The sequence below is a fragment of the Heterocephalus glaber genome, unplaced genomic scaffold (assembly GCF_053883595.1).
Source record: "Heterocephalus glaber isolate CG9 unplaced genomic scaffold, H.glaber_assembly_v1.0 deba00001504, whole genome shotgun sequence".
Taxonomy (NCBI): Eukaryota; Metazoa; Chordata; class Mammalia; order Rodentia; family Bathyergidae; genus Heterocephalus; species Heterocephalus glaber.
The window spans coordinates 69,759,394-69,774,698 of record NW_028258324.1 but is presented as its reverse complement, the minus strand read 5'-3'; the positions used below and the strand labels follow the sequence as shown (position 1 = coordinate 69,774,698).

The following is a 15,305-nucleotide window of genomic DNA, read 5'->3' as shown; positions in this document are numbered from 1 at the left end:
TTCTTTTGTAATGTTTAACCATTCTACTTCTGTCGGCTTTCTTTAAAGGGCTGGGGGTGTAGCTTAGTGGTAGAGCACTTGCCTTGCATGTGGGAGACCCTAGGTTCAAGCTCCACTAGGCGAGCAGAGAGAAAGAGGGAGAGAGGGGGAAGGAGAAAGGGAGGGACAGACGGGCGGTCGGACAGACAGAATGAACCATAGAGGGTCAATACTTGCACACAAATTCATAGGACTCCCTGTTTTCCTGCTATCAGCTTATACTGTTTTTGTCATTCTGGCTTTATTAAAACCTGGTAAGGCTGATTTTTAAAACATATCTGTGCCATATTGACAGTGCTAATTAAGATGTCTCACCAATGTGTGAACCATTCACATTTCAATTATAAAAAAATTTTTAAATGAAAATATTAATTCTGTACTATGATGGCTTTCATTAAACTTTATTCCATGAAATCTTTAATTTGCTCTTAATTTCCTTTGAAAATCTATCAGCACTATTAGGATCTTTCACAGCACAGAGGAGACTCCAAGGAGGCCCCCAGTGACTCAGAAGTCCAGCTGACATGGCCAGTCAGCTGTTCCCTGTTCCCACTACACCAGGACATAGGGCACACATTTGAAGCATCTCTTGGGCTTTGTAACATGATCCTTCTATCAAATAGCTTTTTATTTCATTTTTTTCCAAGACTTACAATAATAGCCTTCTTATTTCAACAATTTCTGATTCTACCTCAATATGTTGCAAGTTATCCTCGGAACTGAGGCCTTGGCGGATGAAGCCCTTTTGTTGTTCCCACCTCACTTCCTTTTTCATCACTAGTCAATATTACAGCTAGCAAGTGGCATATCAGTTGCCTGCCAACAAGTTTACCAGTTATAATGGGAGTTGTTTCCTCAGAATAAAGGCTTTAATTTTGTACAAATAGGAGAAATGACCCAAGTGACTTTCCTTCCCTTTCTCCCCCCACAAACCCCCTAGACTTACAGCAGCTCAGTCTGAAACTTTCAAGACTGCAGAATAGACCTGGCAAATCTATCTTATTCTTTTTGCTTCCTCTACATATTACCCACAGATGAAATACACAAGAGAAACTAATTGCAGCTGAAGCATTCAAGGTTCTATTATATTTTCTCATCAGATGTTACTTAGATGACATTTTTCATCTATTATTCCTTTACTAAATTCAGAGTAGCAAATAACCATCTTCATTGGCCCTAATAAGCATTAAAATAAATTAATTTGCTATTAAATTTTAAAGGAAAACAATGTTGGTCAGTAGGCAACTTGATATAAATTCAAGGAACACTTAAGATTTACCAGATTTCAGTTTAAACATTATTGACTGTGTTTTAAGTTCTTGAGAGCAGGTAATAGGTGAACACACTGTTAGGTACCAGAAGGATTCAAGTTGTTATTTCTTATAAGCTTCCAAAAACAAAAGTATTTTGACATTCACTAGGAAATCCTTAATACAGTGTATTGCTCCAAATTAGCCCTTATCAGTAGAGAGCCTGGAGCATCAACATCAGAGGGTTTTTCGTGTTTTTGTGTGTAAATATCTGAGGAAGATAACTGGAAATATACACATAGCTGCCCACTCACTCTTTAACAATCATAAAAGGAGAGAAATAAATGAGTTTTTGTTCCCAGTGCTTGGTGTTGGTTTTGTTCCTTGGTTTTTAGAGTTATCTAAGAAAATGTTTTGTCGTCTTCGTGGAGGGTAAACATAAATAATGCAAGAGGAAAGTATTTACAACTTCAAAGTAATTATTCTGTAAGTGATATTTATTTATGTTCACTAGTCATACTATTCTATTAACACTGCACATGGCTTATTTATGTTGAATTCCTACTGTAAATTGGAGATTTGTTATACATGCTGTTTAATGAAATAGGAACACTGGTATTACTAATGCCTTGTTTTCATTTGTCCATTTTTAGCTCCCTGTTATTTAAAAAAAGGCTAAGTTCAAACTAAATCCTGAAAAATGAGATTTTAGTGTTTGGTAATAGCAACATTTCTCAAAAGAATGTCTTCTAAATTAAATTTATAAATAAAATGAAAATGAATATGTCTCAGAAGTGCATAAGGATGATCAGTGATCCTAATATTAATGAAACTTTTTTTTTTTTTGGTACCGGGGACCGAACTTGGGTCCTTCCGCTTTCGTGGCAGGCGGCAGAACCACTGAGCTAAATCCCCGGCCCTTAATGAAACTTTTTGAGCAGACTTTCGTCTATTTTCCAATAATTTTGGAAAATTACTCTAGAACTAAATGATTCATTTCTTCAGCCAATATTTAATGTACATCTACCTTGGGCCAAACACTGTTCTTGGTACCATACTGAGCATACATTGATGAAAAACAACAAAATGTAGTTCTAACTATTGTTTAGCTTACCCTTCAGTAAGGGAGCGAGACAATAATTAATTAAGAACCATTGTTTCAGATACAGTTTTTGAACTGTGGTAGATATATCATTGATGTAAGGGGAAAGAATATATTATATTGGAGAGAGAGAGATGAGGGAAACCTTTGGATCAGATGGCCAGGGAATATTTGTCTGCAGAAATAACTTTTAAGCTTATACCCAAAGGGTACAAAGGTACCAGCCATGTGAAAACATTTCAGGCAAGAAAGAATAGCAAGCCCAAAGGATCTGAGGAGAAAAGTGACTTATTTAAGGAACTGAAAAGAAATTTGTTGCTGAGCCAGGCATGGTGGCGTGCACCTGTTATCCCAGATACTCAGGAGGCTAAAGCAGAGGAGACCAGCCTGGGCAACCTAGTGAGACCCCAAAAGAAAAAAAAATCAGGCTTTAGAACACATAGTAAACTAAAAGGGAAATGGCAGAAAACAAGGTTGAAGCAATAGATGGGTAAAGCCTGAGTAGAGAGTCTGGTTTTCATTTGTAGAAGGGTTTAAAACAAAGGCAGTGGCACAATCCAGTGAATGCTTGTGGAAAGTAGATAGGCAGCACATCTGTCTTATCTGCCAGTGCTTACTTCTTTTCCAGAATTGTGTAACAGACACCTTATGTTCTACAGACTTGTGTACCAACCTGTGCTACAAAAAGGCTTGTGTCCAAAAGACCTAAAGGTGACATTACTGCCAAGAAAGTACTTTCAGTCTTTGTGTAGAACTTAGGCTTTGATATTAACATAACCTAAGGCTATAAAAAATTCTGTTGCCCAAATATAATGTAAAAAAATACTCAATTTTACCAGTAAACAAAGAAATGCACATTAAAATATTTTAACTTATTAAATTGGCAAATTTTTAAAAATTAATATTAAACTGGTACATATTTTAAAATACATTTATATTTATATCTGTAAGTGTTGCAGTTTGAATGTGTCTCCCAAAGTTCATGTGTTGGCAGCTTAATTCCCAGGTTCCTATGTTGATGGTATTTCCAGGAGGACTCTGAGGTGAATAGAGTTAGATCATGAGGTAGGGTTCCCATTGTGGGATCAGAGGTTTATAAGAGGAAAAGACCCAAACTAGCACTTGGCCTCACTCTGCGCATATGATCCCCTCCACTGTGCTGTGACACAGCAAGAAAGCCCCCCCATATGTGGCCCCCCCACTTGGACCTCCCAGCTTCTAGAACTGTGAGCCAAATAAACTTTGGTTGCTAATTTACCTCATCTGTGGTAGTCTGTGATAGCAACAGAAAATAACTTAATGATTTGAGGGGACAGACGCTTATGTACTGCTAGTTAGCATGCATATTTGTTTAAGTCCACAATCCCTTACTTAAGTCCCTTTGGCCAGATATACTTCAGAACTTTTTTAATTTTTAATTTTTAAAAATTTTTCTTAATTTTTTTCCTAATTTTAGAAAGGTTTAATTTTAGGGAGTTTTTTTTTTTTTTTTTTTGAGGGGGGTAATGAACAATATACATAAAATAACAATTCTTAATTCTTAACAATTCTTAATTCTTAATTGGACTTCAGGCAATGAAAGATAGTGACCCCTGAAAAACAAAGAAACAAATTATGTAAAACTTAGGATTATACTTAAATTATTGCCTGGAGAAAGTTTCCAAGCTGTGACTCAGAAAAAGGGAATTGAGGCAGAGTCTAGCAGACTCTCTGAGTCAAAGAGATACAGCTAGGAATCCAGGAAAACCAAGGTAGCTGAAGTTCATGTGACACACAGTATTAGGAGAGAACCACAGAGAGAGGAAGGGAGAGAGAGAGGAGAGAGAGAGAGAGAGAGGGAGGGAGGGAGAGAGAGAGAACAGAAGGTCAGTTATAACTAAGTAAGTTGAGTATTGACCCACTTGTGTGAGAAAACTCCTTGAGGTCAGAAAGAGAACCACCCAAAAGGATTAAATGGAATAGTATCCCACATTCACCTGGACAAAGAGAACTAAACGAGGTCTTAGCCCCAGTGGGGAAGAGGGGATTAACTCTTGACTAACTGGTGCTTTCATCCCATGAACAAAGCTTAAAAGCAAAACCTAAAAAGATCAAACCATTTCCAAGTATTTGAACCACATCCCAGAACAAAGCTTAAGGATATGCTAAGTAAAAAAAGATATTCAACACCCAACAAGATAGAATTCAAAATGTTGGGCATTTGATCAAAAATTACCAGGCATACAAAGCAGGAAAATCTAAGTCATAAGAAGGAAAGAAAAATCCTTTGAAATAGCCTGGACTTGACACAGATGGCAGAATTAGTAGACAAGGACATTTAAAGTTATATGTTGAAGAAACTAGAAGACAGAGTGAATATGTTGAATAGACATGAAAGTTAGAAAAACCCAATAGGATGTCGAGAGTTTAAACATCTATTTCTGAAATAAATATACTAGATAAGGATTCACAGCAGAATGGGCATTGCAATAGGAATGATAGGTGAACTTGATTGTATAGCAATAGAAACTTTTCTCAATTCAAACACAGAGAAAAAAATGAAAGGAAATGAATAGCATGAGTGAGCTATGGAACAACTTCACATGGCCAAATACACGTTTAAGTGGAAGTCCTGAAACAGCAGTGGCGGGAGTATAGAAAGCAGATTTGAAGACATTTGCTAGTGTTCCAGTTCCAGTAAGGGCAGAGGGATGCACATTGGATGAGCCCTTCTGCCAATAAGAATTATAAGCTCTTGGTGTAATGATTTTTAAAAAATTGTTTAGAGAGCAACCAGAAAGAAGCAGGCAGAAACTGTAGGGAATACAAAACTTGAACAAAGGGAAGCAAACTAGAGAAGCTCTGGAGTCCACCAGCGTTTCCCTAGAGCACTTCTTGGTTTATCTTAGAGTATTGAAAAAAGAGCTTGAGCAGAAAGTAGGTTTTTTTGCTGGGATGAAAAAACAGAAGTCAGAGTTTAAGACTACCAAAGCATCTGTAATTTGAGCAGGGAGCTTCAAAAAGATTTAGAGTGTAAAGACAATGGAGCCTCAAATTCTCTTTTCAAATTTCTCAATCCAGCGCTCTGCTGCAAGAAACCCAAGAGAAAACAGCATCAGGAGTACGAAAGAACTGAGCAGATTTCAGAAGCTGCGTAGCGCTGAGTGTTCAGTGTAAATCCTGCTGTACTAGAGAGATTGATATATACCTCAAATTTTGAGTTGAAACTGCTAAAGAACCATAGTTTAGGATCAAGGGCTGCTCCAAGACCAAGGGCTAAACTAAATCCTCTCCAATACAGCCCATGTGCAAACTATCATAGGATCAAGAGGAAGAAGAAAGAAAATGTAACTATAATCAACAGAAGAAGCATTAGTACAAGCAGATCTGTGCATGACCCAGATGTTAGAATTGGCAGGTCAAGACTTTACAGTTGAAATAAATGTTAAAGGAGTCAGAGGAAAAGATAATTGAATACATGGGGAACTGTCAGCATGGGAAGAGAAACTATGAAATCAAGTGCAAATTCTAGACCTAAAAAAAATCTAAAATGAAATTTTCATTAGATCTCAACATTTTTAACAGATAAAAATATTATCACTAAATTTGAAGACAATTCAATAGAAATTATTGTAAGAAGCAAAGAGAACAAAAGGATTAAAGCAGAGAGCCTTTGGTGACCTGTGAAGCAATATCAAGTGCTTGGTGTGAGGAGTGTGTGTGTGTGTGTGTGCGCGCGCGCATGCATATGCATTCATGTGTGTATTTAGAGTTCCAGAAATAGGGGAAAAAGAATGGAGTCTGGAGAAATTTGATCTAATAATGTCTGGTATTTTCCCAAATTTGGTGAAAAACATTAACCCATAGATCCAAAATCCTAGCAAGATAAATATAAAAACCAAATCCAATCACTTCATAGTCATAGTGAACCTGCTGAAACCAAACATGCAGTTCTTAAAAAGAATCAAAGATAAAAAGGCAAGAATGATGGCTGACTTCTCATTTTAAGAAAATGGAGGACACTGGACAGTAAAGTGGCACCCTTGAAGTGCTACTAGAAAGGTACCGTGGTGCATGTATTATATCACAGTCCCAGCGTGGATTTAGGCAACATCCCATAACCGTATGCTCATGTGAGATCGACAGAGACTGGACTGTAGCCTCACTTCATTCAGCTCAGTTCAGGTTTTGCTGCCCGATGACTTTTTGTGCCAGAAGTTTAGTTTAGTTTAGTTTAGTTTAGTTGTTTTGTGTTGTTTTTTAAAGCAATCCTTTTGGTTTCAGAACTTAGATTTTAGAATTAAATAGGAAAGTTTTTGGACCCATCTTGTTAAAACTTAGTGATAGGTATTTTTAGATGTTCACCCTCCTTTGAAGCAAGGGCTTACAAGGATCTGTCTAGTGGAAATATTTAAGCTTGTGTACCAAGTATTATATACCATGATGCTTATGCTAACATTTTTAATAGTTAAAAAAATAGAAAACTACCAAAATCCCCCAATGGCTCACATTTGGTTAAATTAGTTATAGCATGTTTTACACAACAAATGAACTGCTTTGTAGCCATACAGAATCATATTGTAGAAAAATGTTGAATGAGGGGCCGGAGATGTAGCTCAGTGGCACCGTGCCTGCCTGGCAAGCACAGGGTCCTGAGTTCAATCCCCGGTACCGGGAAAGAAAGAAAGGAAAGGGAGGAAGGGAGGAGGGGAAGAAGGGAAGAGGGGAAGGGAAGAATATTGAATGGTGAAATGAATATACATAACAATTAAGGCTGTTTCTTTAAAAAAAAAAAAAGGAAAGCAGATTGATTGATAAGGAGGCTTGTTTTTAAACTTCAGCTCAGATTGCTTAAGTTGGGAATCATTTTATTAACAAAGATCACAAAAGTTCTTCACTATTAAGGCCATATCCATATATCTTCCATATCCCCAGACCTAGTGTCTGCACACCTGAATTTAAAGTGCCTCTTTTAAACTGCACTGCCTGAGGCATTTCCAGAAGGAATCCTGTTAAATGAAAAGTAAGACCTTTCATGAGGGATGCTGAACCATTCCTGTTGCCACATCAAACACTCTCTGGCTTAATCTCTAGAGAACAGCCTTCTCAGATAAATTGTCCACCACCACAGCTAGTTCTTGGCTTGTTTTAAAAAGTCTGCAGATTCTTTCATGAGGTCATTTTTAAAGCTTAAACATCTACTTTGCTTTGAAAATCTATTTTCTCCCTTTTCAAAAAGAGCATAGCAGGAGTTAAAATTGGATCACTTTTTGCAAGCTACATCATACATCTGGAGTGAATTCCAGAGTATTAATGTCACAGTATGTTACAGCAAGGACTGTCAAGTGTAATTTTTGCAGACCTGCTAAATCTGAAAGGGCAGGCTGGACAGCCAGCAGTTTTGATCTTTGAGCTGAGGTATGTTTTCTGAAGTTATTCTTGAAGTCAGAGGGGAAAAGCAAAAAAGCCTGGTCCTACTTGAATGGCGATGTGACCATGATGGGAAACATCTTCATCTTCTACACTGTAGGCTTTTATAATTGGACTTCAGAGTTGGGAGAGGCCTGAGGCCTTGAGTGCAGTTGCTCTCCAAGCACTTAGATTTCTTCTACATTGTTCTGGACAGGTAGTAGCTATTGCATTATTTATAGTCCTGATTGTATTTTTCTTTGTAAATTAATAAGTAGATATTCTAATTTCATATATTAGTCTACATGTTAATATTGGCAAGAATTCACTACTAAAACTATGTGAGCTTGGAATTTTTATTGTAGAAAGATAGTTTATGACAAATTTAGTTTCTTTAATAGATACAAAGTTGTTCATAATGGGTTGGGTTTTTTTAATGCCGGGGATCGAACTTGGGACCTTCTGCTTGGGAGGCAGGCAGCAGCACCATTCATAATTTTTTATATTGTCTTGGGTTCATTTTGTAAGTTTTACTTTTTAAAGAAATTTGTTATCAATTTTTTTCATCTTTTTGAAGAGCCAACTTTTGGCTTTGTTAGTGTTTTCTGTTTTGTTTGATTTCTAGTTCATTGACTTCTAATCATTTCCTTTCTTCTACTTAGTTTGGTCTTATTTTGGTCTTCTTTTTCTAGTTTCTCAAGTTGGAAACACAGGCTCTTTCTTATTTTCCAAGATAGCATATAAGATCATAAATTTCTTTCTAACCACTGTTTTAGCTGCATTTTACAAATTTCTTAAAAAGCTTTTTGAGGTAATATGGTAACTAATATAAACCGTTAAGTAAATAAAGTACACAAATTTGACAAATGTACTTACCTCTCCATGAATCTGTCTCCATATTCAAGATAATGGCCCTATCCATCTTCACCAAAAATTTACTCAGTTCCCTGGCAACCACTGATTAGCTCTTTGTCACATAGATTAGTTTGCATTTTCTAGAATTTTGGATAAATGGAGCTATAAAATATGTATACATTTTGTCTGACTTCTTTCACTCAGAATAATTATCTGACATTTATCCATATTATTGTATCAAGAGTCCATTCCTCTTACCTCTGCAAGAAATTCCTCCCACTGCTTACTTAGGCCTTAGTTGTTCACAGTACCACCAGGGCTTTGTATCTGTTCAGTTCCGCACCATTTGATTAAAACCAGCCTGGACCACCTCTTCCATTTTTCTTACTGTGATCATATTTTTATCTTGGTTAACTACTGACTTTTTAATCTCTAGAAAAACTGAGGGGACTTAACATAAATCTACTTATTAATCCTCTGAAAATGTTTTTATTACTTATACCAATTTAGTGTATTTTAGTTTGGGGTTTTTTGTTTTGGTTTGGTTTGGCTTTTGCAGTGCTGGAAATCAAACTCAGATTCTCACACATGCTAAGCTTCCACTGAGCTACACCTCAAGCCTAGTGGAATTGTTTGAATATGGATCAAATAAACCTAGGTATAACTAAAAAGATATTGAAATGTTTGCCCCTCTTTCCCCAGGTAAAAATGTCTCCATCCTACCATCAGCCCAAAGGGGATCCTGCTCCTAAGAGGGTGAGTTTTAAAGTTTAAAAAAAAAAGCCTTTTCCTTTTCCTCCTTTTCTGGATTTATTCTCCTCACTTGAACAATCTTCTGAAAATGGCAGAGTTATTTAATCATCTTAATACTGTCAGAAGTTCATTCTGATCGGATGCTTTAATGACATGTTGCCAGGACTACTTGGCTGTTCCAGAGAAGCCAAGTGGGGTTTGGAGCCCAGCACCAGTCTCCCGGCAACTGAGGACTGTTGGTGTTTAGAATTCCCATCCTCTCTACCAGGTATGGCAACCTAGTGCCAGTGAGGGGTATTCTATGGGAAAATTATAGCATCTTTTTTCATAATGTGCTTTCCCTCTGGATAGCTATGTCTAAAACACTAGCCAGGGGTATAAATAATTCAGCACATGCCACAAAAGACGTCCTCAGTAAATACCCGCAGACCTGACCTGTCATCTGGCCACTTCAGTTCCTGCCTGTGAACTTTGTAGTGTAGACAGGCTAAGAGTCCCTCACTTCACATGAGCAGTGCTCAGATGACATCGGGAGAACCACTGAGGAAATCCTTTTCCTGCAGCTGCAACACTGCTGCTGAAACATGTAAACAGACTGGTATTTTTACTGTGTCTTCTCTTACCATTTTTTCCTTCACGGACAGTTGAAACGTTTTCTTCTTTTCCTATTTTTTTACAGTTTGAGGCAGCATCCATGTCAGCAAAGGATTGTAGAACAAAAATAACAACTTGCTGGCTCTGGTGACTAACAGCGGGTTTTAGTTTCAAAGCTGTGTGCCAAAACAGGTCCCTTTTCTCTGCCTGTAGAATCCCCTGAGGCTTTTTTCAAAAGCAAAGAATCAGAACAAAATATGTTGTCTGAATAGCCCTGTAACATGCTGTACACGAAAATCTCTTGCACTCTTGTCAAAGCAGCGAGGACAGACAAGACTGAGGCCATGCCTTGCAGAACCATCACGCTGTACTGTGAGGAGCCAGAGGGAGCCCGTGTTCCTCAGCTTCACCTTACTCCAATGCGTGCCTGCCACGGGCTTCTTACGAAGAAAAGCTTTGCTGATTCCTGGGTTTGGAGTTTCAGGTGCAAGATCTGGCGGCCCCGTGGGTTGGGCCTCTGTTGAGAGTGGTGCATAATAGCAGGACGTGGTGGAGTTGGTGGCCTCGGCTGGCGCTCCTCGGTGCCTGAGTGATCCAGTGGGGACTTAAGCCCTTTCGTAAGAGTCAGGACTATCTCTAAAGTATTTCATCCAATCTACATATCTTGGATATCTTTTAATCAGTAAGAGTTCCTTTCTGATATTCACAATACTGATTAAGGAGCCACTAACTGAATGAATTAAAAGAATTTTTTGAGCCAATTTGCAAAATTTTAAGTGTTGGTGAACAAATGAAGAACTATAGGGCTTTTAGTAGTTTGCTCAGGGACTTCTTATTAGCTGGCCACTCCTGAAATAAGGATTCTTAATTAGGGCCACTGACCACCCAAGTTGAAGCCAATCTAAATAGCACATATTTAATATCAGGTTGCTAATGGTATCCTAATTCCTGACGTAATACCTAATAGATGCCAGCGCCAGTGCAGGGGGTCAGGGAGGGCTTCCCAGAGGAAGGAGAGCTCCATCTGGCCTTGAAAAATGAAGGGAAGGTCACCCAGGCAGATGGGGTGAATGCAGCACAGTGCAGGAAAGGGGCGGCTCTGTATGGCTTCAGTATAAAAGCATGAGGAGGTCTGGCCAGAGATGAATGGGGATCCAGATCACAGAGAGCCCCAGTCTGTGATGTTTGCTTTTTATCTTGAGGATAAGGGTTTCCACTAAAGGTAAGTATAAAGGCAAAAAGGCTAATTTAAAAAATAAGTCAGTTGTCTAGGCAAGAAAACAGTTCCTAACCCTAGGCTGTGTTAATGGAATGAAGAGGTGAGATCAGTTCAATATTAGCTACCCCTGCCCAGAAAATTCTTACTTCCTCTCTGCATAAGTATGAAGGGTCCTTCCTTCTTTGAGTTCATAGCACCCTGAACTAGTTTCTATCAACATACTTACCTTGATGTATTGAAATTGCCTCTTAAAAGTACATCTCTCATTAGAGCAAGTGCCTCCTGAGAGCAGGAACTACATCAGTTTTGCTTACTGTTGTTTGTCTAAGTATTGAGGGAAGCAGTCACTCAGTTGTCCTTCAATCAATGAATGAATGAGGGGGATAATGAAAGAGATACCACAGAATTCATGGTTGTTTATGGGAACTGAGGAGAAAATAGGTTTCTGGCACTGATAACTAGAAGAAAAACAGCTGAAACATAGTTGCTGAGACGTGTATTCCCAGCTTGGCTAGTTTCCTACTCTTTGTTCTGAATTGGCAACATTTTGAATGAGATTTACATGAAGATCAACGTGAAACTCAACACCTCCTAGTACCTCCCCACTCAGATATATATATAAATATATGTGTATTTATATATACATATACATACGTATGTATGTTTGTGTACATGTGTGCTCATGTATATGTACCTCTACCGATCCCTGTGTGTGCACATCTACCTGTCTATTCTGGTTCTCATCCTTGAGCTAGAGTTTCTCTTCCCAGAGTTGCATTGACAGATGGAAGCAGTAGTGTGTATTGAACAGTGACTGCCAAAGTTACATGAGTGAGAAACACAAAGGAAGCAGCAGTTTGGTGATCCAGCCAGAGTCCCTGTTGACCCATAACTGAAGGAAGTGTTTGCTGACTTTGCAGTCACCACCAGCCCTTCCAAGAGCTGCTTTCACGTGCTGAGGAAGCAGGAGCAGTGCTCTGAAGGGCTTTGCTAATTTTCTGGGACGCGTGTCTCACATAGCAGTCTCTTTTGAGGACATGACTGTCAGAGGGTATAACACCTTCCACCCCATGTATCTTTTCACAGCAGTTTACCTTGAGATATTTACAAAAGCTCTAGACTGGAAATAGTTATGGTATACATATGTATAGTACACAAAATTTGTATACAATATTTTATGTGTATAAAATCTATTCTTAATTGACTCTGATAACTTTACTAGTAACAAAGTTAGAAGATACACCTACTTCCCCGGGACCTTTTCACTGTTTAATCATGGATGACCAGAAATTTAAAAGTCAGGAAGCACTGCTGTCAGATGAAAATTAACACAGTGGCCCACTACAGTTCGAGCTCTAGATCCAGCTGGGAGGTGTCGACAGTGTTTGAGGTGGATGAAAGGAGTTAGCTGATGGCAGCCTCAAAGACTGCTCGCCTGTGATGCATCTCTGCTCGGCTGTTGAAGAAACACCCGCCAGGGATTTTTATAGTAAAAGTTGGGTCTGTCATATGCATATTCACCAGAGATAGCATTTTGTCTTAAAGATGATCCCAGAAGGCTGGTTCCTTCAGAGACATCTGCTGGCGTGGATTAGCTTTCCACAGTCATGTCTGCACAGTGACCAAAGACTCCTCAAGCCAGTGGTGCCACTGGAATGTCCACAGTTGTTTCCTCAGAGTACCTTCTACTTAGGAACAAAGCACAGGCAATGTGAGAGTGGAAAACTTTTCCAACAGTTCTGTGGTTCCATCTAGTAAATATTCAGCAAGCCTCAGTTAGGTGCCAGGCTTTGGAGGGACCGAAGTCAGTGAAATATATAGTTCTTCTCTTGGCATATCTACACGTTACTGGTGACTAAACTGGTGGATTTAGTAGCCAGGCTTTTGAAAAACTGGTCTTCGGTTTCTTAAATATTCAAGTATAAGAATTTAGAGATTATTTCTCTTATTCCAAGTACTCTGGTGAAGTTATGTTTTTATAACCTAACTCTTAATCTTGCTACTCATGTCAGGAATGCAGACAACTGTACTTGCTTACAATGTTTATTGAATGGCAGGGGGCGGGTTTGGTTTTTGTTTTTACCAGAAAAAGTCTTACCAAGCTACTGTTTCCCTGTTCCCATAACAATAAGAAAGCTGGCTACAGTGTTTCAGCTGGCTGGTCCTAAGAATGGCTAATTGAGAATTTCACAAGTCAAGATAAACGGGAACTAAGGAAAGCACTGAGATAGACGCATCATCTTCTAGCCATCATTTAAATTCGTTTGCCTTTTTGTTCCACCCTTAACTCTTTCCTGCAAAGATGCAAGTCCTCAAAAACAACAAAGGGAAAGCCCTTGATGCATGTCATTGGTTCTCCTTTAGAGTCTTTGTCATAGTAGGACTTTCATCCAAACATGACTTCAGAGCCTTTACTGATCAAAAAAAGGGAGACCAAGGACATATTTGGTCTGTGTTTTTGCATAGGCAAGATTGAAAATCTCTGCAAGTCACGTGCCTTTTTATGCTAATGTGAGGAAGCTGGGGTCTAGTTCCCTTCAGACATTTAGAGAACATGATTCAGAAGAAAGCATGGGTGTTCTTAATAATTGAGAGAACAGAACTAGTACCTGTGGGTAGCCACTATATAGATATTGTTATGAATGTTTTATAATGTGGTAAATTCATTACAGTCGATGCATTTTTATTAACTAAAACCCATGGTTTACATTAGAGTTCACTCTGTGTTGCGTATCCTGTGAGTTCTGGTAAATGTATAACGCAGTGTATCCACCACCATGTGTCATACAGACTGTATCACTACCCCGGAAATCCCTGTGCACCTATCCTCCTTTTATCCTTTCCTCCCTTCTCCCCAAGCTTTTGGCAACTACTGATCTTTTTTACTATGTCCATAGTTTTGCCTTTTCTAGAATGTCATGTAGTTGGACAGTGTGTAGCCTTTGCAAATTGTTTTCTTTCACCTAGCAATCAGCCCTGAAGATTATCAGTACCTTCTCATGGCTTGATAGCTTTCTTTTTTTAATCACTGAATAGCATTCCATTGTCTGGATGTACCAAAGTTTATCCATTCACCTATTAAATGACCAACTTAGTTGAAGACCATCTTAGTTGCGACCAGGTTTTTACAGTTTTAAGTAAAGCTGCAGTGATCATATGTATGTGGGTTTTTGCGTAGACATACATTCTCCGCTTATTTGGATAAACACCTAGGAGCAAGATTGCTACATTGTATGTTAAAATTATCATATTTGTTTTCTGTAACTATTATAAAATACCTGAGACAGTTAATTGATAGACAGAAAGGTTTATTTTGGCTCATGGTTCTGGAGATTCCAGCCCAAGATCAGACAGTCCCCTCTGCTTGGGCCTCTAGCAGTGGCAGCACATTATGCCAAAAACACATAATAGAATGAACCACTTACATCTGAGCCAAGAAACAGAGAACTGGGAGCCTAAGGCCCCATCATCAGCTTCGATAGCACCTCCAAAGGACCTGGGGACCTTCAAAATAGCCCCACCACTTAAAAATCGAGAGTAACTCCCTAGAGTTACTTGGGGACTAATTCTTGGGGATCAGACATTTAACACATGGTCCTGTGGGGGACATTCAACTTAAAAAATGTAGCAATCATGTTCAGATTTTCTGAATTGCCAGCTCTCTTCCAGAGTGGCTATGGCATTTCTAATTCCCAACAAGAGTGAATGAGAGTAGCTATTGCTCTACATCTTCACCAGAACTTGTGTTGTCAGTGTTTTGGATTTTAGCCATTCTAAAATAATGATATCATCTAATGATATCACACTTCTTTTAAATGTGCAATTCCCTAATGACATGATGTTAAGTATCTTTTCATCTGCTTGTTTGGCATCTGTATGTCTTTTTATGAATATTTAATGATTTTTCAGAATTTTTAAGGTTCTTTTTAGGTTCTTGGTTTGCTTGTTTTTTCATGGTGCTCTAGTGTTTTCCTTATATATTTTAGCTTTTCTGATTTAAGTTCAGTTTTAAACTAGCCCAATTCCAGTTACATACTGAAACATCACTCTTTCCCTCTTTTGTGGTGCTATTGTTATACGTGTTAACATCTGTTAATGTTACAAA

At 38.5% G+C, this 15,305-nt stretch overlaps 1 protein-coding gene across 7 annotated transcripts in view; it reads left to right on the top strand.

Moving 5' to 3' along the window:
* Vps8 (VPS8 subunit of CORVET complex) overlaps positions 1-15,305 on the top strand; it is a 228,157-nt gene that overhangs the window by 191,328 nt on the left and 21,524 nt on the right. For 5 of the 7 annotated variants that reach the window (XM_087187022.1, XM_087187023.1, XM_087187027.1 and 2 more), the window contains one exon: positions 9,337-9,390. The exons of 1 other annotated variant lie outside the window; for it this stretch is intronic. In XM_087187022.1, the coding sequence (XP_087043148.1) occupies positions 9,337-9,390 (54 nt within the window). Of the gene's footprint in view, positions 1-9,336; positions 9,391-9,550; positions 9,656-15,305 lie in introns of all 7 variants that reach the window. One more of the 7 variants, XM_087187026.1, reaches the window with a different exon arrangement.